The sequence below is a fragment of the Esox lucius genome, chromosome 19 (assembly GCF_011004845.1).
Source record: "Esox lucius isolate fEsoLuc1 chromosome 19, fEsoLuc1.pri, whole genome shotgun sequence".
Lineage (NCBI taxonomy): Eukaryota > Metazoa > Chordata > Actinopteri > Esociformes > Esocidae > Esox > Esox lucius.
In genome coordinates this window covers 27,985,911-28,012,908 of record NC_047587.1, presented here as the reverse complement: position 1 = coordinate 28,012,908, position 26,998 = coordinate 27,985,911, and the positions used below count along the sequence as shown (strand labels likewise).

The window sequence follows — 26,998 nt, the reverse complement described above, 5'->3', positions numbered from 1 at the left end:
CCCTATTTAACTTGATTTGCTTGTTAATAGAAGCATTTTGTAACTAAAACATTTTGTTTGGCTCAAATATTATACCCTAGGCAACTACCAGATCACTGAATAGGGGCAACAGGGAAGTTCATAAAGTGGCTTGAGCATTTTACGATGTCCTAGGCTATAAACGCACCAATTGCTCCTGTTATGTTTTAGGCCTATTTGGAATTAGATGCAAAGAACTGACAGAAAATGAAGAAGAGAAGTTGGTGTTCTTTCAATGCATATCAATCTTGTGCCTGTGGTAGGAATACTGGGTGATGTTTTTGTAAAGATATAAACATGTTAGCATTTTTGCCAGGCACATAAGCTACTGTTGTTTAGTAGTGGCAACATAGCCTGCAGTTAACGTTCTATCCCCAACATGGGCATAATTGTATTAACAGAGTGATCTAGCACGTTATTTTGTTCTCAGATTTAGTCTACAAAAAAGGCATACAACACAGCTTAGGTATAGCCTATACAGGCCTAGTATTCATATTTATAAATGTTTGTCAAGTGTTTAGTGCAAATGAAACCACAGACCGTGATACCAGGGTTCAAACAAAATGTGTAGTTACAGCCCTATTCATACATTTGCGAAATTTAGGAACTTCCCAAATGTGTTTTTTAAAACAACTAAAAATGTACATGAGAGATTTCATTTGTGATTTAAAAGTCAAAAATCCAACCCATTTTTCTCCCTTCCCCGATGTTATCGTATCCAATTTTATCCACGGCCCTGTCTCATCAAAAACGATTCTTCCTTAAAGACAATTACATGGATTACACCTTAATATTCCCAAAGACTCACCCTTGTGGAATAGAACTTGGAAAACAGTTTGGGCTTCTTGTATTCTTACTTTTCCTGTGTTTAGATAGAAAGATGTCTCATCTACTGGTTTGGTTTCTTGCTGATAGCAAGGTTTCTCTGTCCAATCTGAGCCCTATGGGAGCAGTGCGGCCTAACCCTGCACTGTTAGACAGCCAACCTCCTGTTCTTAGTTTCTGTCTGTTCACTTAAAAAGATAATAGGGCCCTTGAGATATCAGTGCTGCAATATCATTTAAATCTGAGGCCTTTGCAAAATAGGCATGACAGGAAGTTATTGCAATGGGTTGACGTTATGCAAATATGATGTAGATTCTACGCTTAAGAAGTAGAAATGAGTCACATTTCTCCCATCTGACCAGAAGATGTCTTTATATAGTAGCATACCTCGTATATCAAAACTAAAAGCATCTACTGGGCTAGGGTTTTCTCCTAATGTGAATTACCGACAGGAAAGAGGGTGAAAACATGTGATGTGTTTCAGTCATAGTTAAGTGACCAAATACGAACATCAAATAGAACTCAAACAAATTGTCTAAGTAAAAAAAAAAAAAAAAAAAAAACTTTTATGTGTTTGAACTAGATATTCCACTGACAGGATTTATAAGGAATGAGGGAAACTTTCTGTGGACCGTCTCTGTGTGATTAATTGACAATCATATGACCTTGTTATAAAAACTTTTCAGAATAACCAAATAACGTATCACAATATACTAATTAAATAATAAACGGCAACAACTCACAGACATTACAGATATATTACTTGTAAGACATCCTGACTTGCTGTGGCTAAAAGAGACCATTAGTCACAGTCAACTAGACTTGCATTAGTAACGCTCTGCTGGACACTGGGCAGCTGTTGGACACCGGTTATATTATAGAGGGACAAGCATAGATAATGGCGGACAAAGGCTGGAATTCAAGGAAAGTTTCACGGCTGGAAACTTAGAGGTAAAATACATTTTTGTTTGGATAAAAAGAATAATAAAAGCTCTCCTGGTGGCGCAGTAGTGTAAAGGCTGTTGCACACTGCGTGATGGTGGACCTTGTGACCACTTAATGCTTTTCTCACCTCTGATCGCTAACTCATCTCATGCTGTGTTTTGATGACCACCCACAGCTAGCCCCCAACGCTTAGCCTTTCAACATGTTGAATCACTAGTCGCCAGCTCTGAGACAATCACAAAACGGTAGAAGAAAACCCTAGTAAAAGGCGAAACAAAAAGGGTGCTGCTTACGCATTCGCAAAACCTAATCGTAAACACATCATCCTCTGGTGAGAAGTAGGCAGTGTGAATACCAATAATCACAATGAGATGTTCATTGCTATCACGTTTGAGCTCAAACCAAGCCCCAATGTGTGACCGAACCATAAGGCACTCTTCTGTACCACTAGGCTGACCACCACTGTTTAGGTTCCTTGACTGTGCCTCTGCAAGTGGCAGGGAAGCACATGGCAAATTAAAATTGTCCAGCATCACCCAAGGAGGGGGAGGGCATGTTCACCAGAGAGTCCCTGGTCTCATCAGGCTCAAGTAAATCCCACAGGAGGCCGGGATCCAGCAAAGCTAACAGAAGTTATAAGATGAGTGATCGTTGACCCACATGAGTTCCCAGTTGGAAAACTAGTGTTGAAAATAGCAGAATGGCTTGGCATAGATGCCTTCAAATAAGGTTTTGACTCTCCCGATACCATTGAGGAGGCAGCGCTGTGGATTAAAGTGGTTACAACAAAATTGTAGAAAGGAGAATAATGGATGTGATTTTTTATTATTAGATCAAAAATGAAATCTCTCATGGAAATACATTTTCTCTACCCTTAATTTAGTACTATGGAAGCATCTTTGTCAGAGACCCCAGCTTCTTCTAGGGTACCAGGTTTGTACACATGGACTTGGGCAGTCTCTCCAATTCCTCCTTTTAGATCCTCTCAGAATATGTAAGATAGACCTGGGAGGATCAGCGAACTCTGATCATCATCTCTCCTCACAGATCATCAATTGGGTTCAAGTCCAAGCTTTGGCTGAGCCAATCAAGGACATTCACAGACTTCACAGTCCCAAAGCCAATCCAGCATAATCTTGGCTGAGCGCGTTGTTGTCATGCTGAAAGACAAATCTATGCCACAGTCTGAGATGCTATGCACTCAATCAGATTTTCTTCAAGTTCCCCTCAGTAATTTGCTTCAGTCATCATTCAAACAATCTTCACCAGCCTCCAAGTCCCTGCTGTTGAGAAGCATCCCCATTGCATGACGAGGATAGAGTCTTGGTGGTGTTGGCCTCTTTGAGGTCAGTTCCTTGAACTATTTGCTTTGTTTTTTGCTCTGACATGCACTGTGAAGAGTGTGTACTCATATAGACAGGTGCTTGCCTTTCAAAACAATGTCCAATCAATTGAATTTGTATGATGTCAAGTATGATCAAAGGACTCAGGATACATTTGAGCTCAACTTGGTGTGTCATAGCAAAACGTCTGACTACTCATGTAGATGAGATATTTCGATTTATCGCTTTCAATCAACTAGTAAAAATTTTTCAAGGTGTCATTGTCATTATAACACTGTCAATTGGCAGCACAAATCATTACACATTAAGTCTATAACACAAAATATGTGGAGAATGCGATGGACCTGAATACTCTCGAAAGGCACTGTATATTAACATAATTTAAATTATTTGTCTTTAAGTTAGTCAACACCTCACACATTTTTTTTAAATAACTCTCCAGTAAGTTGACAAATTCACACAAGATATCATATTTTACCAAGTGTTTTCCAGTCAACAACTAACCCAAGCCACAATTACTTCCTACTTGGTCATGAAGGCTGACACAGACAACTTGTGTTTGACCCTTGTTGCAACTGTACTTTTCATTGAATCCTTATGACATCAATGAGTTAAAGCGAGCAATCAAGATAGATTGGACAGATAATATGGTGAGCAGTAGGTTTGTAACATTGAATTGCAATGAAAATCTCAGTATTGATTCGCAATATATACAAATGTGAGAAGCAGAATACATGTCCAATCGGCACCTAAGTAGTACGACAATACTGTATTGTGAGATTCCTGGCAATTCCCAGCCCTACTGTTGACAAAACAATGCCCTTAGGCTATGGCAATACTAACCCATGGCCACATGTAAACAATAAAATAAAACAATGGCAACAATAACAGCAGCCTGACAGCAATGATTATATTTTCAACCTTTAAACCCATTTAACTAGGAAGTCACTTGCACTGTGAAGCTTTTTCCAAGAAGTAGCCTACTAATAAGTGTAGGAAAATGAACAGTATTCTAGTATGATTAGTAGTAATATATTATGGTTTGGAACACCATAGCCTGATGGGAACGGTTTTTATCTACTCTCTATGGATGCATAAACATTTTATAGAACAGATCAGTCCAATGAGCAGCGTATGTTAATATTTGGCATTGGGAAAGCAAGAACAATTTTGTAGGAACAAATACAAATGTTCCTACAAAAAGCAGAATATTTTTCATCTAGATTTTTTCTAAAATAATTGCAAGCAAATTATGCATATTGAAAAATGACTATTTAAACTCAATGGCAACTTGTTTCAGACAGAGCTGTAGATTTTATTTTGAACATGTTACGACAATTTGATTAATTGTGATAATTGTTTTCAGTGGAGTGAAACTAAAAGTAACTAACAGCACAAGCAATTTTATATGACGGCTTAAATAGATATACTCACAACATTTTATCAATTCAGTGATCGCAAGAAACAGATTGTATTCAGTAAATGAAGTGATAAAACGCTTATTATAGGATGATTTGAAATATATATTCATTTAATTTCAATTCATTATGTATTGAAAATGAAATTGATACCTGGCCTTGGCCTTCAAGTATTTACAAATCCATAGGCGGCAGCTGATGGGAGATCAACAGTAGGCCCGAATGAGCTTCCATATCTTACAGAAAATGTCCTCCAATAAGCTTACGCGCATGCCATCTCTGGCTGCTCACAAAACAATGCTTAATAGGCTACATAGAGAAGACCCAATTGCACGTTTATGAAATAACATGTCAGTGCTCGCCTACCGGTATGTTGGTTATTCGACGAGACGACAACAGTAGGCCGTCTACAACAGCCGTATGTTTCATTAAACATTATTATCAAATGTTATTATGATATGAAGTGTAGCCAACTACAACAAAAGCGTAGCAAATCAGTCCTCGCCAGGGTCGCCAGAAAATAATTGTAGATGTTGCTATTAGTATCATGGAGGAAATAAAACAACAACGTTGTGTCTATTATCCTCAGAAAACAAATGTAGCTTAACATGGAAGGTATGTTAAATAAGGAATCACAGGCTACATTTCCTGATGTTGATGACATTAAAAACATCAGTCGTCGTATTTGATCGGTGATCACAGGTGGAAACAGCAATGCAATAAAAAGACAGCCTACGGCCTTTGGGAAAATGTAAAATGTACGTGGACACAATGTTGCAACAGTAACTACTCACCGTCGCTGACGCCAGGCTGCTGTCTGTCAAGGTGAGGTGGTGCGGTTCCCATCGCCGTAAGAATTTTGATGTTAGGATTTTGCTGAGGAAGGTCCGAGGGTGTTTGACGACACAAACCTGGATGTCCCCCTCCTGTAGTAGTTTATATCGCATCCCACTGCTGCAATGGAGCAGGGTTCTCTTGCACGGCCCAGCACCTAACTTATTGTTGTTATTCCCCTCCGGCGGCGTCGGAGCAGACATCTCCCCCAGCAAAGGCTTGTTCTCCTCCGATTGATAGAATTGGTTATTGTGAAGCTCGTTACCCCCACCGCTACTGTTAAAATCCATATTTAACAATTTGCACACAAAAAAAGAGGTAATCTATTTAGCCTACCTTTAGGTCGTTTTCTAAAATATATAAAAATGAAAGCCAGTGGGGGTTGAATTGTAAGGCTTGGGTGCGAAACTACCGCGATGCTACCTCAATTGTTAAAATAATGTTGCGGACAAAAAAATGACACGGCGGAGACACAGATAGAAAAGCCATGAAAGGGTCTTAAATTGGGGTATTTCAAAATCAAGAAGTAAAAGGAACAGTAGGTTAATTGGTTAGATAAATAATCCTATTCATACAATGCCCACGGTAATGTATATCCTGTCCTGGTTTCGCTCCCCAACGAGCTATTCAATACGTTCGGGCCATGGCCATAGTCATTCTGCCAGCCCCAGTTCAAATAACATAATCCATGGTATGAATTCATACAAATCACGTAGCTTTGATACAGAAAACAACTAATCCAAATGCGACGTGTTTCTTCGTGAGTTTGGTCTTTAAATGTTCATTGGCACGGTTCCTTTTTTCTGTCTTTTCCTCTATCTTCGTAAAAGAACCCAAGCACTTCGATATAGCCGCTTGGATTGGTCCCTTCTCGTTCATGTGATACCAAAGTGACGTCAATGGGGAGGCAAGCGGATGCGCTGTGCGTCGTTTAACTTCGCTGTCTGCTGCCTGTGCGATAGGAGTGTGTGCAGTTCCTTCAACATAAAAATGGAGGGCGCACGACCTACATACACATTTCCTCGTCCAGCAGTATTGTGTCTCTTTTTTTTTTTTTTTTTTTTAAGATAAAGACCGCGTTTGACACGAACATTAATTAGGCTGTTCAATATGTCTGGGATCTTGGGCGTTATCAGGGCCATGAACAGACCTTTCCAAGAGGCATGTGCTGAAATAAAAAAAAAAGATGGGCGGAGTTCTCGGCTGACACGGACGGGCGATGTGTCTGAGTGGGTGATGCACGTAAGCTTGAAGACTTCTTCCCCTGTGAGATCGTCTGTCCATCTGGACACCTGATTAAACTGTGGGTTTAATCAACGGAATGATTTCATCACAAACTTTCAGAAATCTCAGGGAGACTCATCTGCAGGCTTGTCGACCTGAGGCTCTTGACCTGAATGCTGTTAGGTGACTTCAATGGCGAAATGCCATTGGTCATCTTCGAGTGCCAAAGGCACGCTGGAGAAGTGTTCTGTTGTTGGATAAATCCTAGTATCAGTTGGACAAGACAGAAAAAGTATTTGAAATTGTTGCATTTTAGGCTTTAAGCCTGATTTATGCTTCTGCGGCTCTGCGTTGTTAATGTCATGTGCGTGTGTGCGCAGACGTGCTCAGCATTTATAGTTGTGTGGCCTTGTTGTGTAGATGTCGTGCCACTACACTTCTTCGCACAAGGCGGCGATGTCGTGCAAAATGTTGGTTTGTTCGCATGTAGATCAGGAAAGCTTCAGAGAAGAAGTAACTGTATAGTTGGTGAACAATGTAATGGGTAGCTAACTAGCTAGGTTGGGGAAGACTAGTGAAATTAAATGCAGAGGAAGGAAAGAGAGAATACCCTTGGCACCTGGTTTGTTCGATTGTAGAGCAGGAACATTTCACACAAGTATTTATTTAGGGCGACACGATATATCGTTTTAGTGTCGACATTGCGATGAATCCGCAATAGTCATCTCAGAACTTGCGATTTAGTAAGGTAAACATATCAGTCTACTATATATATATTAAATGTTAAACTAGCATTATATCGGTCTGATATAAGGTAATTATGGGTTATTGGATACAGTTTATTATTATTTTAAACTGAGTTCATTGCTGCACGTGGTTGACATGCATGCTCTGTTTGCGCATGAACAAATGATGAGCGAGGAACAGGCAAAAAAGTCCGAAATGGAGAATTTGGTTGCAAAAAGAAATGCATCGTCAATTATTACGGCTACAGGCAGGATGTTGACCAAAAACAGGTACTTTGTCATAGTTCTGTGCAATTGTTGCCGCAACTCGACCAATTTGTGCGATCATTTAAGGAGGCACCACACATTTTCGTATGACGAGTGCAAAGCATATCAATGCCCTCCAAAGCAAAAATCTATTTCGGATGCCTTTGACAGTATTACACCATACGAGAACGGTTCCAAACGACAGAGAGAAATCACAGATTCAATAACATTTCCAGTCGCCAAAGACATGGTACCAATTAACATGTTTACCAAAGAGGGTTTTAAAAACATGATCCGGTCGCTTGACATCACGCACCTATTTATCACAAGTTGCCATCCCAGAGTTGTACGAGAAATGCAAAGCACAAGTTGAAAAAGAGCTGTCACAAGGAATATTATACAGCAACAACGGACTTGTGGTCCAGCCGGACAACGGAGCCCTACATAAGTCTGACCGTACACTTTATTAATGAGGACTTCCACCTGAAAAGTTGCTGTTTGCAAACTGCATTTTCCCAGAGGTTCATACAAGTGAGAACATCGCAACAGGCTTGAGAGAAGCTTTAGCTGATTGGGGTCTAGTCTGTATAACAGAATGCCTCAAACATGGTGAAGGCTGCAGGCCCTGAACAAGACTGCATCTTGCAGTTGGTAAATTATGCCCAATTGCGCATTATATTTTACTACTGTTGCTATACTGTTACTGTTACATATTATTACCTGGCAACCTGCTCTGAAATATAAATGTTAATAAGTTTCATGTTTTTACTGTAAAGGATGTGTCTGGGGAAGAATGAAGGATACAGACTGTCAGGTTGATAGCCAAAGCTCTGAATGGCAGGGCTGATATCCTATGGCATTAGTGTTTCACATCTCTATCTTTATGTTTAAATGTTGCATTTGTTTATAAACAATGGAATAAAATGCCCCTATATTTTGGGTTATCATTAAGTTAATTAGTTAGTGCTAAACTCATGAGATATAAGTTGAGAATGTTTTATTATAGGTCTTTAAAACAAAGCATGCTGAAACTCAAATGTAATCTGTAAATAACTAATCATTTGCAAAAGAGTTATGAGCAATTTATTTCTATAAATCATTTATTAAAGTAAATGTATTAAATGTGTGTAGTAATAAGAACTTTTTCTCTTTGTTTTTCCCCTTAGAAAATGCAGTGAAAAAGGTTGGACGCATTGACCGTGCTGCAGGTGTCTGCAAGAAGCTGGTGGTTCACTTCTCACAGCTGGAAGGCCAGAAGTGCTCTTGAAAGAGTCCAGAAGGAACTCAATCAACCTTCACATTCCCTCATATCAGAATGCCAAAAAAGATGGGGTTCCAGACAGAAGATGGTCAGCAGGATACTAGAGCAGCAGAAGGCTATAACTCAGGTCCTGTCTGTGGACAGGAAGACACGGCATCTAATTCTAACCTGGCTAGATATGGATGTCCTGGAATCTGTCAGTAAGTCACTGGGCCCACAGCTGGACTTCACAGATGCACTCTCAGGAGAAGACTGTTAGTGTCTCATGTGAAGCCAGTTCTTCACCTCTTAAACAATTCAATGCTGCTAATATAAGAGGGAGACACAGACCTGACCCAGACCTTGAAAACAGATGTTGCACTACATCAACGAGAAATATAGAGATGAAGCTACTCAGGAGCTGCTAGATGCTAGCTTCTTGTTTGGACCCCCGGTTCAAGATGGACTTACTCATTGAAGACAACAAGCCCCAAGTCAAGGCCAGATGGCATCAGAAATGATGGAATGCCAGGAAGAGACGTCAAGCAGCAGCACTGAAGTGGAGCCTGAAGTTGCTGATACGTCCCAGGCAAAGAAAGTCCTTGGGAAGTGTCTTTAAACAGAGCGGAACTGCAGCAAAGTGTGATTCCTCTCTGACCCACAAGGATGCTGTGGAAGCAGAATTAAACAACTACTTGCTAACACCTTCCATAGATAAAGAGGAAGATCTACTTGCATGGTGGAAAACACAGAGTAAGCTTTCCACATCTCGCCAAGCTTGCCCGCAAGTATCTATCCATTCCCACCACAAGTTCCCCCTCAGAGAGGCTTTTCAGTACAGGTAACATTGTCACTTGCCAACGGTCATGTCTCAAGCCTGTAATGGCGGATAGACTGGTATTCTTGGCCAAAAACCTTCAAGTTTGAGTGAGCAATGTATACATGCTTAAAGTCGAGTTATTATATTTGAATAGAATTTAGATTTACTATATTATTCTACAGTAGTGAGAAATACATTTATTTTACTAGGTACTCTGTTTAGAAAGAAACCACATTTTATACAGTAGAAAAGTTTAATTCGATCTGCATTTGTCTAGCCATGATCAACACTGTTTTCCTTTGGCACTGATGCTAAGAAAAGTTTATTTTAGAAACAAAAGTTTGTGAAATACAATGGTTCTGTGTTGATTTGATATTCATGTTAAGTTCATTGGTATTTATTAGTTAGGTTTTGCTTTTATTATGAAAAATTATTAGTTTTATAAACACTATTTAGTTTTTGTAAACCACTCAGGATTGGGGTCTAGCTGCTCTTTTTCATTTTTCAAATGGTTTAAATTAAAAGATGTTTCTATTTTCAAAAAGGTTTTTAATTTAATTTGTAATGTAATAAAATGTTAAATTACTTTTTGATTTGATTTTGTCATTCCCATTAATTCCCTATTGTGATAATGAAACTCCGTAGAGTTTGAACCTGGTTGGAGTACTGAGATAAAGCCTCCTGTAATCTCCTGGAACCTTTATAGACACCACACCTCTTCATTCACAAATGAGCCCTTTTAAGGCATGCCTGTAGATTTGCGTGACGCTCGTCACAGACACCGACTTGCACATGTCAACTGGAAATGGGACTATAGAGCAAAAGAGCAAGGTTGAGCCTTACCTGTGCACATGCCTGGGTGTCATGAATTATGAGAACAGGCCAACCTGTCAACATTTGGGGGTATATCTCATGTAAGCCATTTCACAGTGTAACTTTTTTTTTATGCCAGGGCATTTGTCTTATGCCATTTACTCAGGAGTGGCTTTTGACTACCCACTATCATAAAAGGCTGATTAATGGAGTGCAGCACAGATGACTGTCTTTTTGGCAGGTTGTCTAATCTCTGCAATCTGTTAGTGGCCATTGGGTTCTCTATCAACTCCCTGACCAAGGCCCTTCTTGCCTAGTTACTTTGGCCAAACAGCTAGCTCTAGGAAGAGTCTTGGTGGTTCCAAACATCCTCCATTTCAGTATGATAGAGCTCACGGTGCTCTCGGGAACTTTCATGCAATTTGAATGGAACTCTTCCGGATCTATGCCTTTGTTAGAAATCAGCCATTTCCTATATTGGTTGAAATAATGATTGCGTACCCGGTTGTCCAGGGAGAGAGTAAATCAATTATTTATTGCAGCGTTTGATAGTCGATTGCTCATAATGTTACAGGCTTGATACTCATTCTTACAAACTCAAGCTCACTCAATCTCATCTCAAAGAAACTTCCAGTTGTTCCTCAGATTTATAGACAGAGGACAGAATTACTGTAAACCCATTGGCTACTTACTGTCGCGCTTTGAATGAACGTGACTTCCTGTGTACGGATAAACAGATGGTCTTTTGCTATCTAAACATAAACAAGCATGCACTTCGACACCTTGACACAATTCTATATCTGATATATATATCTATATCTATTTCTTCAACAAGGCTTGGTTTTGATCAAAGAACACAATGCATCTATGCTGAATTTAGAAGGTCATTGATTAAGTACTGATGACTCATGTACATGAGATAATTCAGTTTTTCCATTTCCAATAAATGGGCACAAAACTCACAAATATTTTTGTTTTGTCATTATAGGGTATTGTGTCAATTATTGCAAATATATATATTTTTATTATAAATGAAGTCCACAGCATAACAAACTGTAGAAAGTGAAGCGGTCTAAATACTTTCCAAAAGCGTTTTATAGGCCTAACCAAGTACACATCTATCCATTATAAGTATTGCAATGATAGAGGAACCTAATGTCATGCTGATTAAATGCTGCTCTGTCCATTGAGGGGCTAAACATTTGCAAACCATAATTTTTTGCGGGGAGGGATAGTGTCTCCACAGGGGGAATTATCTGGATTGCATACTTGTCTTCGGCTGTTGGCTTTTTCTCAAAAATATTGGACGAGAAGGTGAGAGAGGCCTTCTTGCTTTATTATCCAATGGGTTTTAAAGGGAAATGAAAAGAGAGGACGTGAGGGGTAAGCATGATCTTCCCATAAAGTATTTTGGGCAATCCTCATCTCATGGGTAACACTATAAACAAGAAGTAGTTCTTTTAATCATCTCACCATTGAGGTTTTGATGCTCCCACTGGGAACTAGACGCATTTCTCAGCAAGCGCTTTCCATTCCACCCACTCCCATTACTCAACTTGACCACAACCTTGCAGAGACACGACACTCACCAATTGTGCCCAATATTTCTGAGACACAATCACAAGCCTCAGTGTTTGCTTTTCCTTATACTTTCAGCTTTACCGAATGTACCGACAGTCTGACTTTCATGATGCAAAATCGAAGGGGAACTTAAATAACCCCTGATGTAGTCTGTCTAAAATCAGCATTATAATTTCACGTGCCACTGGTGGACATGAATATGTTGTGTCTAGTGGTTGATGCTTCTAGACTAAATCCTGTGTCCAAAATGATGAGGGTAACCTTAAACACTCATGATTGTCCAGTCACAAGACTTGTATGAGAACATCACGGGAGCGTCTTGGTTTAAGTGAATTAACTCCATCCTAATTATCTTTAGTAATCCTGGAGTTAATCCCACGACTCTCCTCATCTCAGTCACACACGTTTGTCTTTCTATCTTTGTGGGGAGCTGAGCCCTAACCCTAAGATTTTTTTAAACATTATTTTGGTCAACTATTGCTCCAGAGAGACAAACTATTAAAATCCCAGAAATATCTCTGATTATGCTCAGTCCCCTGAAAAAGCCAAACACCCTGAATGCTACTGGATTTTTAACACCGGAATCAGTGCTCAAGTCACAGAGGAATACCTAGAGAGTTGCCCAGACAGAGTTGAGTTTAATGAATTAAATGAATTAATTAAACCAAAGACACTTTAGTGTGCTAATTCCATGACAGCTTCATTGCTACTGCACATAATTGAATACAAAAATACAAACAGCTTTGAAAAGCGGCTCTCATCTCCCTTTTGGTTAACAAACACATTTACTGGTACTATTTCAGAACTCAGTGAACAAACTGCATAAAAGTGTTTTGATAGCTACACAATGGGCCATGTTTTGTGAAAGCCCTGTTAGGTTGACTAGAATCAAGATAGTGTTTACTATAAACTGGTAAGGGTCACTATGGAATATGTAGAGTGTCTCAGCAATTCATCGTAACAATGTATAGCATGTTACATTAATATTGTGGTTGGGTATAGTACCTGGTTTTAAATGTACCGTTCGTGCTTTTCATAATTACCCTGAGCTCTGTTAGCTGCATAAAGGCATCAAGTATGTGTGAATGCAACGCTTAATGTTTCTTGGTGTTAAGTAATGTCTATGTGATGCATTTACTTTAATTTGGGATGGCCAGCAACATCTATAACTCAATAGAATAGTCTACACCGACTCGACAGACAGTTCAAAGGCCAACAGCAAAATACATCTTCAAACTTAAGAGAAACACCCAAAACACGCATACATTTGTTTGGTTAATGTAAAACTCTACATCCACTAAACAGCGGTGTCACCAGTGTCAATTTGAGGTAATATGAGTAAAAGCGTTCTATAAAAACAGTCTCCTTTAAGTTAAAACCTTTTTTGTTAAGATTATATTATTTTACAGGCCACAAGTCCCTTAGCTAAGGAACAACTTCTTGTATAAGTCTCCGTAGCTGTGTTTATACTAGCATATACATTATCTTTTAAATTCTTAGGTATTTGGACCAATAATTTCAGCTCTGAAAAAGGTGTTTAGGTGATTAGATTCTTTAGATCCTATCACTTTTTCAGAGCTGAAATAATTGGTAAAATTATCAATGAATTAAAAAGATAATAAAGGGTCTGCCAGTGTACACAGCCCCTGCAGATCTCTAGTTGTCATAATAGGCACAAGTCCCTTAGCTAAAGTTACAATGAAAACAGCATTTGTTCTTTTGAGATTCTCTTTGTGTATCTAGCTGTCCTTCAGTGACTAATTTGGAAAAAATGCTGATAAAATGGTAGACCTGGCAGCAAAAATTACACTACTACTGCGTTATTGCTTTTCTCCCCTTAAACATGGCATTCAATGCACTAAACCACGAAAAGCAGCTAAACCTACAGTAGTAAACAAAAACAAAAAAAGCCATCCCTTTAAAGGCATGAGCCCACACAAACAATAACACCCTAAAAAAAGTCACCAAGATACACCGATGATGACTTCCAAGGTCCTCTCTGGATGGTCCTGTCTGTAACCTCGATTCTAATGTCCCATTGCTGTGCCCATAGCCAAAGAATGAGTGTGAATGTGGAGACAGAGCAGCTAAATGTGCTGGGCGGATGGGACACCAAGTCTAAACAGACCCTGCTTCAGCTGCAGACGGAACAGTTTGCAGTTAGCGATGCGCAGCGCAGCGCAGCCAGTCTTGCACAGGTCAGCTGTCAACATGGGTTTGGTGCGGTGCCACGTCCCCGAGCTGCGGCGGAACTCCCTCACGTAGTCATAAGCCGTACCTGCAGAGGGAATATACATACCGGCAGATCACAGAGAGATGGATACATTACATTACACACAGTATTTGTCAACAACTGCCAAATTAACATATATTAATGTTTCCATTTCTGTTGGATGCGTCATTAACTCACCAGTGTCTAGGTCTCCCACTACATAGATGCTGGCTCCAATTGGGACCGCACCGTACACAAAGGAGGAGCTAGTCTGAACACAGAGATTCTGATCATCCAGGTATATCCACCTGGACAAAGCATGGTAAAACATGAGTACCATATGATTCAGAGAATGCCAAGAGTGTGCAAAGCTGTCATCAAGGCAACAGGTTGTTACTTTGACAAATCTACAATATGAAATGTATTTGGATCTGTTCGGTTGCTACATGATTCCACATGTCAGTTATCACTGATTAGCGATGGTTCAATCCGGGCCTCGACAAATTTGTCATAAATGAATAATATTGACTGAGCTTCTTTCTTTCCATCGGGCGCAGTTTAGAGAGCTCATTGAAGATGGCAGGGTCCAGACAACCTTGTGGTTCAAAAGCGGGAACAAGAGATGACAGAACAGCAGTCTCTATAACTTGCTCAAAAATCAGAAAAGTCGACACCGAAAATCGAGCTTCCAAAGATGAGTGGACTGACAAATATGCCTTTATTCTTCCCACAGCCCGAGCCAGACCAGTCTGTCTGATTGCTTCTGAGGCAGTGGCAATTATAAAAAGCAGAAGTGTTAAGCGTCACTACGAAACAAAGCACTGCTATTTAGAGGAAACCGATGCACTGAAGTCAGAGGTGAGGGCACAGAAAATAAACCAACTCCCAGCTCATTACCATGGTATGGACCTTTGATGGGGAGGACCTTTGATGGGGAGGACCTTTGATGGGGAGGACCTTTTAGTGACTGGGCCCCCTGACATTTTAATTGAATACCCCTGCCATATGTGTTGATTCATGGCTTTGATGTCTTCATTGTTATTCTACACTGAGGAAAATAGTAAAACTATAGAAAGTGTGTTCAAACTTGACTGGTACTGTATACAGCTCCGGAAACAAATTAAGAGAGCACTGCACCTTTTTCTTTCCTTTCCCAAAAAGTTGAAAAGGAAAGTTTTGAGTATGGAACAGAAGTGATCAATTTGCTGTGGTCTCTTAATATTAACTTTTCTCTTCCTCACTCAAAACCTTCCGTTTCAACCTTTTTGGAAAGGAAAGAAAAAGCGGTCTCATAATTTATTCTGGAGCTGTATATACACAGAAGATTGGGGTCACTTAGAAATGTCCTTGTTTCTCATGAAAACATACATGAGTTTGAATAGGAGAAAGTAATTGACAAGGTTAGAAATAATGAATTTTAATAATTACAATAATAATTGTATCCTTCAATCTTTGCTTTCATCAAAGAATCCTCCATTTGCAGCAATTACACCCTTGTTGGATTGGCTTAATGGTCACTTCTTACGTACCACATGGTCAAGCTGCTCCCACAACAGCTCAATAGGGTTGAGATCTGGTGACTGTGCTGGCCACTCCATTATTGATAGAATATAGTCACAACATTAACAATGTATACACTGTATTTCTGATCAATTTGATGGTATTTTAATGGACAAACAAATTGCCTTTAAAAAAATTATAAAAATCCTAAAATGTCTAAGTGACCCCAAACCTTTGAATATTGGTGTATGTTCTCACCATCTCCGGGTGGAAACATCCAGTCTACACATGTTCCTAAAACAATTCAAAAAGTATTGTTCAAAATTATTATTTACCTTTTCATTTCATCATGAAAAAACTCAGACTTGCAAGTGGTCATGGGGCTGGATTCTAGGTTGTCCAGGTCACGGTTCCTCACGCCTCCGAACACATATAGTTCCTGACCCACACCACATGCCACTGAGCCAAACCTGTGGGCAGACATCCACACACCCAACATAATGTGAATACATCACATGGGACTTGTCATTCACATCTTCTATTGCATTTAAAGGGAATCAAATGGAACAGGTAAAACAAGTGTCACACTCCCACTACAGAACCTGACATGTCCCTCCAATGATCAGGTCCAATTCTTAAAGGATTAGTTTGTATAATCCATCATTATCAAATATATGTATATTTTTTGTAGAAAACAGGTGAATGGAATAACTAGATTGCTTTTAAACCAACCAATCCAGAAAGGTGAGGTACATTTTATAATCAACATTTTGTGTATATTCGGTTTTTCTATATATGAAAAATGACCACAGGAACTGAATGACTGTCCATTATAAAACAAACTTGCACAAGCAGAGCTAGTAAGTTTCACTTTCACTTTTGGTCAACCAGATTATGGAAGCTGCAAAAAAGTGTTTTTTATATTTTAGAGATATTTCGTAGCGATTTTGGTGGAATAATGAATCTCAACAACATTTAATGGTTATTTTCACAGTTGAACAGAAATGTAGTCAACTGTATAGAATTTTAGCAACCAGGAAATGACTAAGGGATTTCGCTTACCCCAGTCCAACCCATTTTCAGGGGTAGATGTTATCATGTACACACTACTGTTCAAAAGTATGGGGTCACATTGAAATATCCTTGTTTTCAAAAGAAAAGGAAATACAGTGAAATACAGTGTAGATATTGTTAATGTTGAAAATGACTATTGTAGTTGGAATCGGCTGATTGAGAATCAATGTCACCAGTTTTGGTGCAAATGAAAGTGACAACAGGTGCACTGGAGAGGCAAGACAACCCCCAAAAAGGGAATGGTTTTGCAGGTGGTGCCCACAGACAATTGCTTTCTCCTTATCCTTCCTGAATGATTCTTCTCTAGTTTTCCGTTTTGCTAGAGTCCTTGGCCCTCATTTATCAAAAGTGCGTACACCAAATTTCCAGCGTACACCTGGCGTACACCCAAAACCACGGTGACTTTGAGATTTATCAATATGGACGTTGGCGTACGGCACTCTCAAATCCTACGCCAGCTCAGGAGGTGGTGTACGCACGTTTTGAGTTGCGCAGAAAAAAAACCTAACGCACTGACAAACTAAAAGATATGATGTATTATGACCCACTGTAAAAAAAAACAACAACATAATAATTACAAACTTCAGTGTTTATTTTAGTGCAACATGGACTTCAATGTTTAATTTGTGTGACTTTACCAAAGCATTTGATTTATATGTATTTCTTCAGATACTAGCCTGTGCGCTTTACATGACGTTTCAGGGTTAGGCCCGGCAGTTGCGCACGGACTGGGTTCAGTAATAAAAGGCTTTTAATGACCAAAATATAATTCAGACTGACAAAATAATAAAAATCACATTCTTCTTCTTTTAAATAATAATAATAATAGAAATAATAATAATAACGACATTCTTCTTCTAAATAACAATAAACGTCATTAATAATAAATATCATAAAATAATAAGACGAATATTACTAATTGTCATGCAATTATTAATGTGAATGAATGGTACTCCACATCATATCATCATCTTTTATTCCTCTTTAAACTGCCAAATAAAACCATTTTATTTCTTTCTACCTCCCTGGTGATCGTCTCAATCTCCACGTGAGAGAAGTTTCTCTTTTTTGCCGTCTTCCGTGTGTCCATGGCGTAAAATGGGGGCGTGGGGGAAGCGGAGACTTGAATATATAGGGGCGTGTTATTCTAATGACGATCGTTTTCAGCCGCGGCATTTATCAAGGGCAGGTATTGCGTACACCTGGATTTTAAAGGTACGCACAGCTTCATAAATCAGGCGGTGAGAGGAGTGTAAGCAAAATCCTACGCCAACATATACGCCCGTTTCTACACAAGAATGATAACTGAGGGCCCTTCTCACTACTGGCAGCATGAGGCGGTACCTACAGCCCATTCAGGGTGCGCAGGTAGCCCAGCTCCTCCAGGATGGTACATGCACACATGCCGTCGCAAGAAGGTTTGCTGTGTCTCTCAGTACAGTCTCAAGTGCATGGAGGAGATACCAGGAGACGGGCCGTTACATGAAGAGAGTTGGACAGGGCTGTTTAAGGGCATCAACCCAGCAGCAGGACCGGTATCTGCTCCTTTGGGCGAGAAGGAACAGGAGGAGCACTACCAGAGCCCTACAAAATGACCTCCAGTGGGCTACTGGTGTGCATGTTTCTGACCAAACTATGAAAAACAGAAACCATGATGGTGGCATGTGGGCCACCACATGCAAAACCATTCCCTTTTTGGGGGTTGTCTTGCTGTTGCCTCTCCAGTGCACCTGTTGTCACTTTCATTTGCACCAAAATAGGTGACATTGATTCACAATCACTTATGCTTCCAACCTGGACAGATTGAAATCCCTGAAGTTTAATTGACTTGGTGTAATAGTGTGATGATTACGTTGTTTTGGAGCAGTGTATATTGAGACAGGCTCAGTACTTTGTGTAATATTGATGCTAGCGGTAGACAACATGTAGAGAAAGAATACATTAAATGTACAAAGCTGACAAATAAAAATAGGCAGTCAGCATGTATGACCTAAAACTAACAAGAACAGTGTTTTGCTCTAGTGCAGTATTTCTCAACCCTGCTCTTGGGCTCCCCCCTGCCATTTGTGGTTTAGATCTCTCCCTACTCTGTCACACCTGATTCAAATGATCAGCTCATTATCAAGTCCTTCATGAGCTACATCAGGTATTTTAGGGCAGGGAGAGATCTAAAACATGCAGGGCGAGGGCGGGGGCGGGGGCGGGAACACCGCTCTAGTGACTGGTTGAATATGTTGATGCAAAACAGGTGAAAGCAGGTAAGAGTGTCTTAGTTTAGCTGGAGACCCAGGTTGGGCCACTAGCTATCCATCTGTTCTGTCTTTTTAAATAGCACGCTGACTCGATCTATATTATTAGGACAATTTACCTGATTGCAAGAGTGGATTAGTGTCATGGAGTCACAAGTGAGTCAAAAAATGTATAATTTTGATGTGATGTAAGATGTATTGTTCTATTAGTGGTGCTGTCACCAAGCATTGTTTTCAATGAATACATTTAAACAAGACATTGATAGTATTTAATTTAAGCATTAACAATGACCTAGAAATAAAGATAAAGCCTTAAGAAATGGCCCTGATTATAGCGCCAAACCGAACACCACAATCTGGGGTTGAGCCTTGAGAGTGCCGCTAACTGACAACTGGTTGGGAAGCCCCCAAAGGTGATGCAAACAGGCCAGCATCACCTGGGGAGAGGGTAGGCGTCAGCAGCGGGAATTCCCTGGTGTTATCACACTCCGCTGATCCACAGGAAGCCACCTCATCCTAATGAAGACTCTGCAAAGTATGATTCTAAAAGAACTGTCTAGCCTGATGTTAAAAACATTTATTTTACAATATGTCAAATCTCAGGTGGGATTTATGGTAGTTCCCCAAGGTTGGAATCTAAGGCCAACCTTATATTCTGTATATAATGTTGCATTGGGTACAGGCCGCTCCCTTATCCCCCTTTATGCTAACTTCGTCCCCAGGCTATTTTGCACACAGTGAATAGCAAAAACACTAGTATACAACCTTCCCCTAGCTATACGCTTTGCGGAATACTCATACTGGTGAGTGTTGAAGAGGGTCAGAGTGTATAGCTCACACTGGTGAGTATTGAAGGGGGTCAGACTGTAAAGCTCACACTGTTGAGTGTTAATAGGGGTCAGAGTTTAAAGCCTGTAAACTACTTTGTCATAGCCCAGGATTTGTAGGATGGTCATTTTTAAAATGGTTACACCTGCCAGTGTAGGTGAAGGGCATAGCAGGGTAAGACAGTATTCTGTATTTAACTTTAACTGAAGATGGGTGATATGTGTTTGTAATGACAGTAAGCAGTGAAGCCATATACCAAGGTACTACATTTGAAGGTGTCAACGTAATGTCAGACTCTTTTAGGACAAGGATGTTTGGGGGGCAGGCAGGTTGAGGCAGGTTCCGATTGGTTTTGAATTTGGTTTAGAGAGGTAAGCAAAGACATGTCAAAGAAGGAATGTTGGAAGTTACCAAAGCTATGTTTAAACTCTGACCCCCTTCAACACTCACCAGTGTGAGCTTTACACTCAAACCCCCTTCAACACTCACCAGTTTGTGCTTTACACTCAAACCCCCTTCAACACTCACCAGTTTGTGCTTTACACTCAAACCCCCTTCAACACTCACCAGTTTGTGCTTTACACTCTGAACAAGTGGCCCTGACTAACTGGTATCAATTAATTTACAAGTTGGGCCGAGTCCTTGTTCCTCACTTGTCGACTTTTTCAGCTCACCTGACAGGTTTTCAATTGGGTTTAATTTAGGGGACTGGGATGGCCATTGCAAAAGTTAAATACCGATCATTGAGCCATTTTGTGTAGATCTGGAGGAATGCTTTGGGTGATTGTCCTGCTGGAAGACCTAACAACTACTCAGTTTTAGCATTCTGGCAGAGTTGGACAGATATGACTCTTTAAGTCAATCCTATCATGCTCTAACTGGGCAATTGCAGGATAATTGTTGTGTAGAAAGATAAAAACAAATTCCCAGCTGTCTTGAGTACTTTGAGTGATAAACCTGTTGAATTTCTATCAACAAATCTTTGGAATTAAGGCCAAAAAGTTTCACATTTGTCTCAGGCCATAACACATTTTCCCACATGGTTTTCTGAACTGTATTTGGGCTTAGATGTTCTTTTTAGTGAGTAATGGCTTTTGTCTTGTCTTGTTGTCTTGACTTGTGGAAAATTCTTACAATAGCTGTACCATGCAGGGAGTGCCCAGTTACTGACATATATTCCTGCAGCTCTTTCAAGGTTAGTAGCCTACCTGAGGAGCTTACTGCTTACCTCATCAATTCTGGAGGGTCATCCTGGTTGTTGAAATGTCCTGGAGGTGACAACTTGGCTGTACATCTCAATGTCGGCCTTTACAGTGTTCAGTGATGTAATGTCTCCAAAATGGTTTGTATCACTTTCCTGATCTGGACCTTTCAATAATAAGATCCTCTAGATCTTTTATAAATCCTTGTGGACCATGGCTAACTCGGCACTATGCAACCAAGTGACCTCCAAGGAATTCCTACAGGAACTAATGGAAAATTCCCTTTGTACATGATTTGGAATGCAATTGGTTGAACAAGAAACAGTTTCAACGCCATTATAAGTGCGAGCACATTTGTGCAACCAAGACAGTGACAGTGTTTCATTAATCAGAGAAATTATCCATTTGTTTTTCACTTGACATGATTTGTCTTGTTTCAGACATTACATCAAGAAGGTGGCATATTAAATAAGGGTTGGTTGACTTTTAATATTACCTGTATACTCAAACTCAAATGAATACATTTACTATTTAAACTAGTTCATTTTGTACCTTCTCTCTTTCAAAGGGCAGATGGCTGTCCACTGCTGTGTCTTTGGATCATAGCATTCTACTGAGTCATACAGCTTTCCATACGACCCACCACCCATGGCATAGATCTTCTTTTTCATGGTGGCATAGCAGCCAATCTAAGGAGGAGAGATTGTTGGTGGTTATAAATGAAGAGGCCGCTATTTCTGTTTGTCATATTTCAGTGTATATTTCAGTATTTAAGTGTTCACGACATGTCTTACCTTGCGGACCATGGTCATGCTGGTTTGGGACGTCCAGGTGTGTAAGTGAGGGTCAAACACCTCCACAGTCAGGAGCTCCAAGTCCTCATTCTCTCCTCCCAACACATAGATCATCCCATCCAGCTCTGCGACACCAAAGTTCTGCCTCGCCTGACCAAACAAACCGCACAAGCCTCAATAGTATTGGGCAATACTGACTGCTGGTGGCATCTTTCAGAACTACAAGACAATGATGTGGCCATTAACAAAACATGGCTACTAGCGAGTATATGCGAGAATACCAGGGACATTTTATTTTATTAAAAAGCGGTATGTACTGTATTTATCAGTACAGAGCATAATAATCCTACACTTGATTTAGCAGAAGATTTTTTTTTTTTTTTATATTGGGTTTTGTCTAGCCCATTAATGTTTCACGTATCATTTGTCAAGGAAACTAGTGCGTTGAGTTTTGCCACAGAAAGGTTGGAAAGATATCAAGGAAACAAGCAGTTTCCATGTCGTGTGGATTTGAATACCTGTTTCATGGAAGGAATGGGGCTCCAAGTGTTTGTTTCTGGGTCATATTTCTCTCCACTGCTCAGGACAGTCTTGGTTTCATCCATGCCACCCATCACAAAGAGATAGCCCTCTGAGAGGACGAAGAATAGTGTTAATCCATGGTTGACCACCATGACTGGGTTGGGTTTGATTTACCAGTACATGACAGCTGCTGTAGCTATCAACTAATTACTAAGTGCCATGAAGACTGCAGTGTGTAGAAGCTATGGGTGAAGATCCCCATACAGTTACATTTGGTGTGCAGACAACGTGCGGTATCGGTTTGACAACATCACCACACCGTGTTTGCTGCTTCGGCACTAAAACGGGTTGTTTTCTCATGGCTCTCGTGTCCTTCTACTGCAAGTGCATGGTAAGCAATTTATTTGGAACACTGAATTGCAGTGAGCATAGAGACTGTAATAAGCGTGGTAATGACATTGTATGGTGAGGTCCTGGCAGTCCACAGCCCTAGGTTGTACAAGTTTGTTACAGTAATACTAGGTATGGATTCAATACAAACCTGCTGCAAGCACTCCATGCCCTATTCGCCCAATGCTCATTGGCTCCAGCTCAATCCACAGCTGGCGGTTTGGGTCATAGAGTGGACACATACAGCGTGCCACCGCTGACAGCTTCCGTGTTCTGAACAGGAACCAGAGAACAGGAAGTGAGTTGTGGTCGGTCCTGTTGGTTTTATCTCTGACACCCTGGCTCCGTCTCTCACAACATTCGCTCTGTGTGTTACCAATACATTCCTTCAACTTGACGGACTGAGTTGTTTGTTTGTCTTACTGCTTCAGCCTCCTCTGTTGTTCACTTTAAACCAACCACACACTATTCTTAGTTCATACCTTCCCTGTGCTTTAAGCATTCTCATCTAGCTTGTCATAACTAACTGAATGTTTTGCATGAATTTCCATTGCAAAAGGGTTTGTCCATAAATCACACCATGCACAAATACCACAGCATTCTGTGAAATTCGAAAAGTTACGGCCACATCGTACTATTCATCATTCAACATGGTGTTGACATATGCCCGGACGTTGTCCCAGAGTAGCAGAAACTCACCCTCTCATCTCCCCCCCCACAGTGACGATGCACTCCGAGTAGCCACGGGGTTTGAAGGCAGCTAGGAGAGCCTCGCCCTGCAGTGGTGTGTCACCTAGTGGAGCATTGCAGTACTCCCTGACCACCTCCCTCATCAGAGGCTCTCCCAACATCTGCTCTCTCAGGTAGCTCTGGTCCAGCCCCTGGATCCACACAGATGCCATCACCTCCTTCATGTGCACCTGGCGGGGATCACAGAGACATTTCTCTGAGGATAAGCTAAGAAGCCAATACTAATGTCTAGGTAAATAGCAAAAACACATCCCCTAAACTGTTTTGGTCATCTGTAAAACATGACGTTCATCTGTAAAACATGACGTTACTCACCACACATCTAATTTGCTAAGTTTGATGTATTATTCATTGCTCTATGTTTCTCTCATTTTTATCAGCACCAACACAGTACACGTTGCCAATTCTAGCTCCAAGCCGAGGAAAAGGGCTTTGTGCTAATTTATTGGCACACTGAATCATGTCACATGCCACAGTTTAAAAAGTGTTTCTACACTAGCCACAGAGTTATGTCATATTGGATTTCCTCCACATACAGGTACCTTTGCTGCTTTATGGTTCTACTTTTGTAGCCGTGCTTTAGGCAGATATCTAATACTACGGGTTGTTTCCTGGCAGTCAGAAAAGAAAAGGGCAGGACCACCACACCCTTGGTATAATAACAGCGCCTCACCCGTCGTTCTTCTAGGTCATGGCTGAGCCAACGCACCACAGCCTCCAGAACATGCTTCTCATTGCCCACATTGAGCTTCTCCATGGACAGGATCTCACACAGCCGGTCTACGGGTAACTCACTAAACTCCTCCGTGGCTGCCACGTCACGGAAATGCGTCTGGAGGAATTCTGTGGCAACATGGTGAACATGGTGCAGGCAGTAATGTAGAGAGAAGAGACGTATTCCAATGCAGTTCTCTGCAGCGATGCAGCTTTCCAGGAACTGGCAACACAAGGACTTCAGGTCTGTCAGGAGCAGGAGGTCAGCAGCCTGCACCATGTCCTGAATGGTGTCCTCATTGAGACTGATCTACAAACAGATTACAAGATGGAATGCACTTGACAACATATAACATTAAAACAAGACTTTGAAAAAAGAATATGGATTCTTTCAAAATAATTCTGATTATTATATATATAGCAGGTGTCCCGAACTCAAGGGGTGGGCCTCAATTTGGGGCACAAACACTCCATAAGGTACTTCTTTAACAAGAAAATTGTATATAATTGATTTGTGTTTGAAATATTTTATACCGAAATTTCAGAATAAATTTCAGAATACCTTTGTTTTGTCTCGACATTCAGAACCTGAGCTTTGAGTTTTGATTTATAATTAAACTGAGCAGAATAACATTTGGGGAAACAAGTTGAATAATTCTAATTATTAATCATATTATGTGATTAAACATGCATTGCATGACTTGGAAATAGTAATGTGGAAATATTTTAAAATTGTGGACGCATGGATATCTATGCTAAATCTTAACCATATTCATTGATGAAGGTAACCCATTTTAAAAGACAAACTTTGAAATGCCATGAAATTAACATCAACCAACATGCAAGTATACCCATACTATTATCATAACATGAAATGGCTAAAATAAAAATTCAAAGGAACAAGACAGTTAAGTGGCTGAATGGAAACACTGGGTAGGGTTGCCTTGCTTAAGGGATGGAGAATCTCCTCTTGTAGCGGATTGGAGCTTCAACAGGAAGTCAATAGAGTGTGTGAAGAATTAGGGTGACATCTATAGGCCTCTATTGCCACAATTGAGTACACAAGAAAATTGTCGGGAAAAGACTCCACAAATGTTGTTGGAACATAACTTAGACACCAATGTGTCTGGAAAAAAAACTGTAAAACAAAATGTTTGAAGGAGCCCATTGGTAGGTTTCTAGTAATCTAACCCACCTCACCTGTAATTACTTTATTGTAGGCCCATTTAAAAAACGTTGTATACTACTCACCTCCCCACAATAAATGTACTCCATAATCTTCTTCATGATAGTAACAGAGATTCCCTGTAGCTCAATAGTGTACATGGAACCATCTTCCTTTGGAGGGTTGTAATTCAGCTTTGTCCTATAGGATGTCAAAATAGCCATTTCAGAGTAATTGGAAAAAGCACCCAGTATGCCAGCATTGAGTAGGTACACACCCAGCTGGAACAGTTGTTAAGGGTATTACATTACCAGCCCTAACAATATATAACCATAATTAGATACCTGATATATGGACTAGCCGCCGCCAAAATGTTTTTCTGGACTGGAATCTGTTCCCCGTCCAGCACTAACACTGCATCTTGGAAGGATTGTTCTTGACAGAACGAGCGAAGGGCCTTGAGAAGTTTCTGAGAGTGTTGAGGGTCCGAGACAACCGACCCTGAAGCGCTAACTTCTGATTTAGTGCTGGACATTGTTTACCTAAGTTACGCAGAGATAAAAACACACGTCGTCAATGCCAAACGGACGATCGTCTTGCAGACAGGGAACATCAATGTAGCTTACATTGTTTATGTAACTTCTTGCAGGATTTTCCGACGTAGGCTAGGCTAACCAGAGCATGCTAAATTAGCTAGCTATCTACTTGTAATGACTTAACTAGCTTATTAGCTGAGTATCAAACGTGACAGCATTACACTTAACAGGAATACAAGCATTATAATAAAACAAGATATTGGTCTGTGACATTAATAAGCTAAATAGCTAACAATAGCTAAAGATAAAGAACAGGGTGCGTCCCACTTAAATGTAACCACGCATACCTCGCATAGACTACAATACAACACAAATCAAAGGTAGAAAGCGATAATTCTGTATGCGTAAAGCTTTTCGGCCTTCCATTTAATAAGTCAAGCCCGTGCAAATACGTTTACAGTCCTTTTCTTGGAGCAATTATTGATATGAGAAAAAATGTGTCCATGTGGCAATACTGTTTTGTTAACCTTTTCGCACAGATTAGAATACGTATCTCAAGAAGGGTGGATCTGAAATGTTCTTCTTCGAAGTAGAGTCCTGTCATGTACGGTATATTGTGGAGACGCCCATTTCACGCCCATAATCTCACCAAGACTCCACGTTTTTGAACGTTCAGAAAGATGCAATGTAAACAGCATGTGTATTCGAAGTAGAAATAAGGAAAAAACAAAACATGGACCAACCCAGTTTCTGGAGAGCTACCCTACGATTGATTCTCGAACGAACCGCTCTTATTTGTGAACATCGGGAACCAGATTACATTGACGAAACGAGCCGTTCATTTAGTTCCTACATTTTAAACTCAAACAATGATTATTTTCTGATAAAATGAAAACCTATTCACTAAAGAGTGAATACCCTCCTTACAGAGTCAATAAATAGTGGTGAGATCTCTTTGTTTTCCACGTGCTTTTCCCAGTAGGGTAACATCAGTAAGAAAAAGGCGATC

The 26,998-nt window shown here is 40.3% G+C and overlaps 2 protein-coding genes across 6 annotated transcripts in view; both read right to left on the bottom strand.

The window, feature by feature from the left end:
• cmip (c-Maf inducing protein) overlaps positions 1-6,307 on the bottom strand; it is a 29,523-nt gene extending 23,216 nt beyond the window's left edge. Inside the window, exon 1 of the mRNA XM_010884125.5 lies at positions 5,344-6,307. Within this exon, the coding sequence (XP_010882427.1) occupies positions 5,344-5,673 (330 nt within the window). The 5' untranslated portion in view covers positions 5,674-6,307. The remainder of the gene's footprint in view (positions 1-5,343) is intronic.
• Positions 6,308-12,668: 6,361 nt separating this feature from the next.
• gan (gigaxonin) lies at positions 12,669-26,755 on the bottom strand. Of its 5 annotated transcripts, none has more exons than XM_010884128.3 (12): positions 26,733-26,755; positions 25,798-25,995; positions 25,540-25,654; positions 24,248-24,598; positions 23,524-23,744; positions 22,976-23,097; positions 22,431-22,543; positions 21,913-22,062; positions 21,671-21,807; positions 16,101-16,235; positions 14,464-14,573; positions 12,669-14,331 (listed from the first exon to the last, which is right to left on the bottom strand). In XM_010884128.3, the coding sequence occupies exons 2-12, from the start codon at positions 25,986-25,988 to the stop codon at positions 14,141-14,143; spliced, it is 1,836 nt and encodes a 611-aa protein (XP_010882430.1). In that variant the 5' UTR covers positions 25,989-25,995; positions 26,733-26,755; the 3' UTR covers positions 12,669-14,140. The 5 variants fall into 5 exon arrangements, with proteins under 5 accessions (XP_010882430.1, XP_034144202.1, XP_010882428.1 ...); XM_034288311.1 differs by lacking the exon at positions 26,733-26,755 and adding an exon at positions 26,639-26,658; XM_010884126.3 differs by lacking the exon at positions 26,733-26,755 and adding an exon at positions 26,337-26,628.
• Between the last annotated feature and the right edge of the window lie 243 nt (positions 26,756-26,998).

Excerpts from the sequence above, each read along its gene's own strand:
- gan (XM_010884128.3), bottom strand. The coding sequence starts at position 25,988 with ATGTCCAGCACTAAATCAGAAGTTAGCGCTTCAGGGTCGGTTGTCTCG. Across the intron at positions 24,599-25,539 it reads AGTACATTTATTGTGGGGAG|ATCAGTCTCAATGAGGACAC; the intron begins GTGAGTAGTATA and ends ATCTGTTTGTAG. Across the intron at positions 22,544-22,975 it reads GCATGGAGTGCTTGCAGCAG|AGGGCTATCTCTTTGTGATG; the intron begins GTTTGTATTGAA and ends TCGTCCTCTCAG.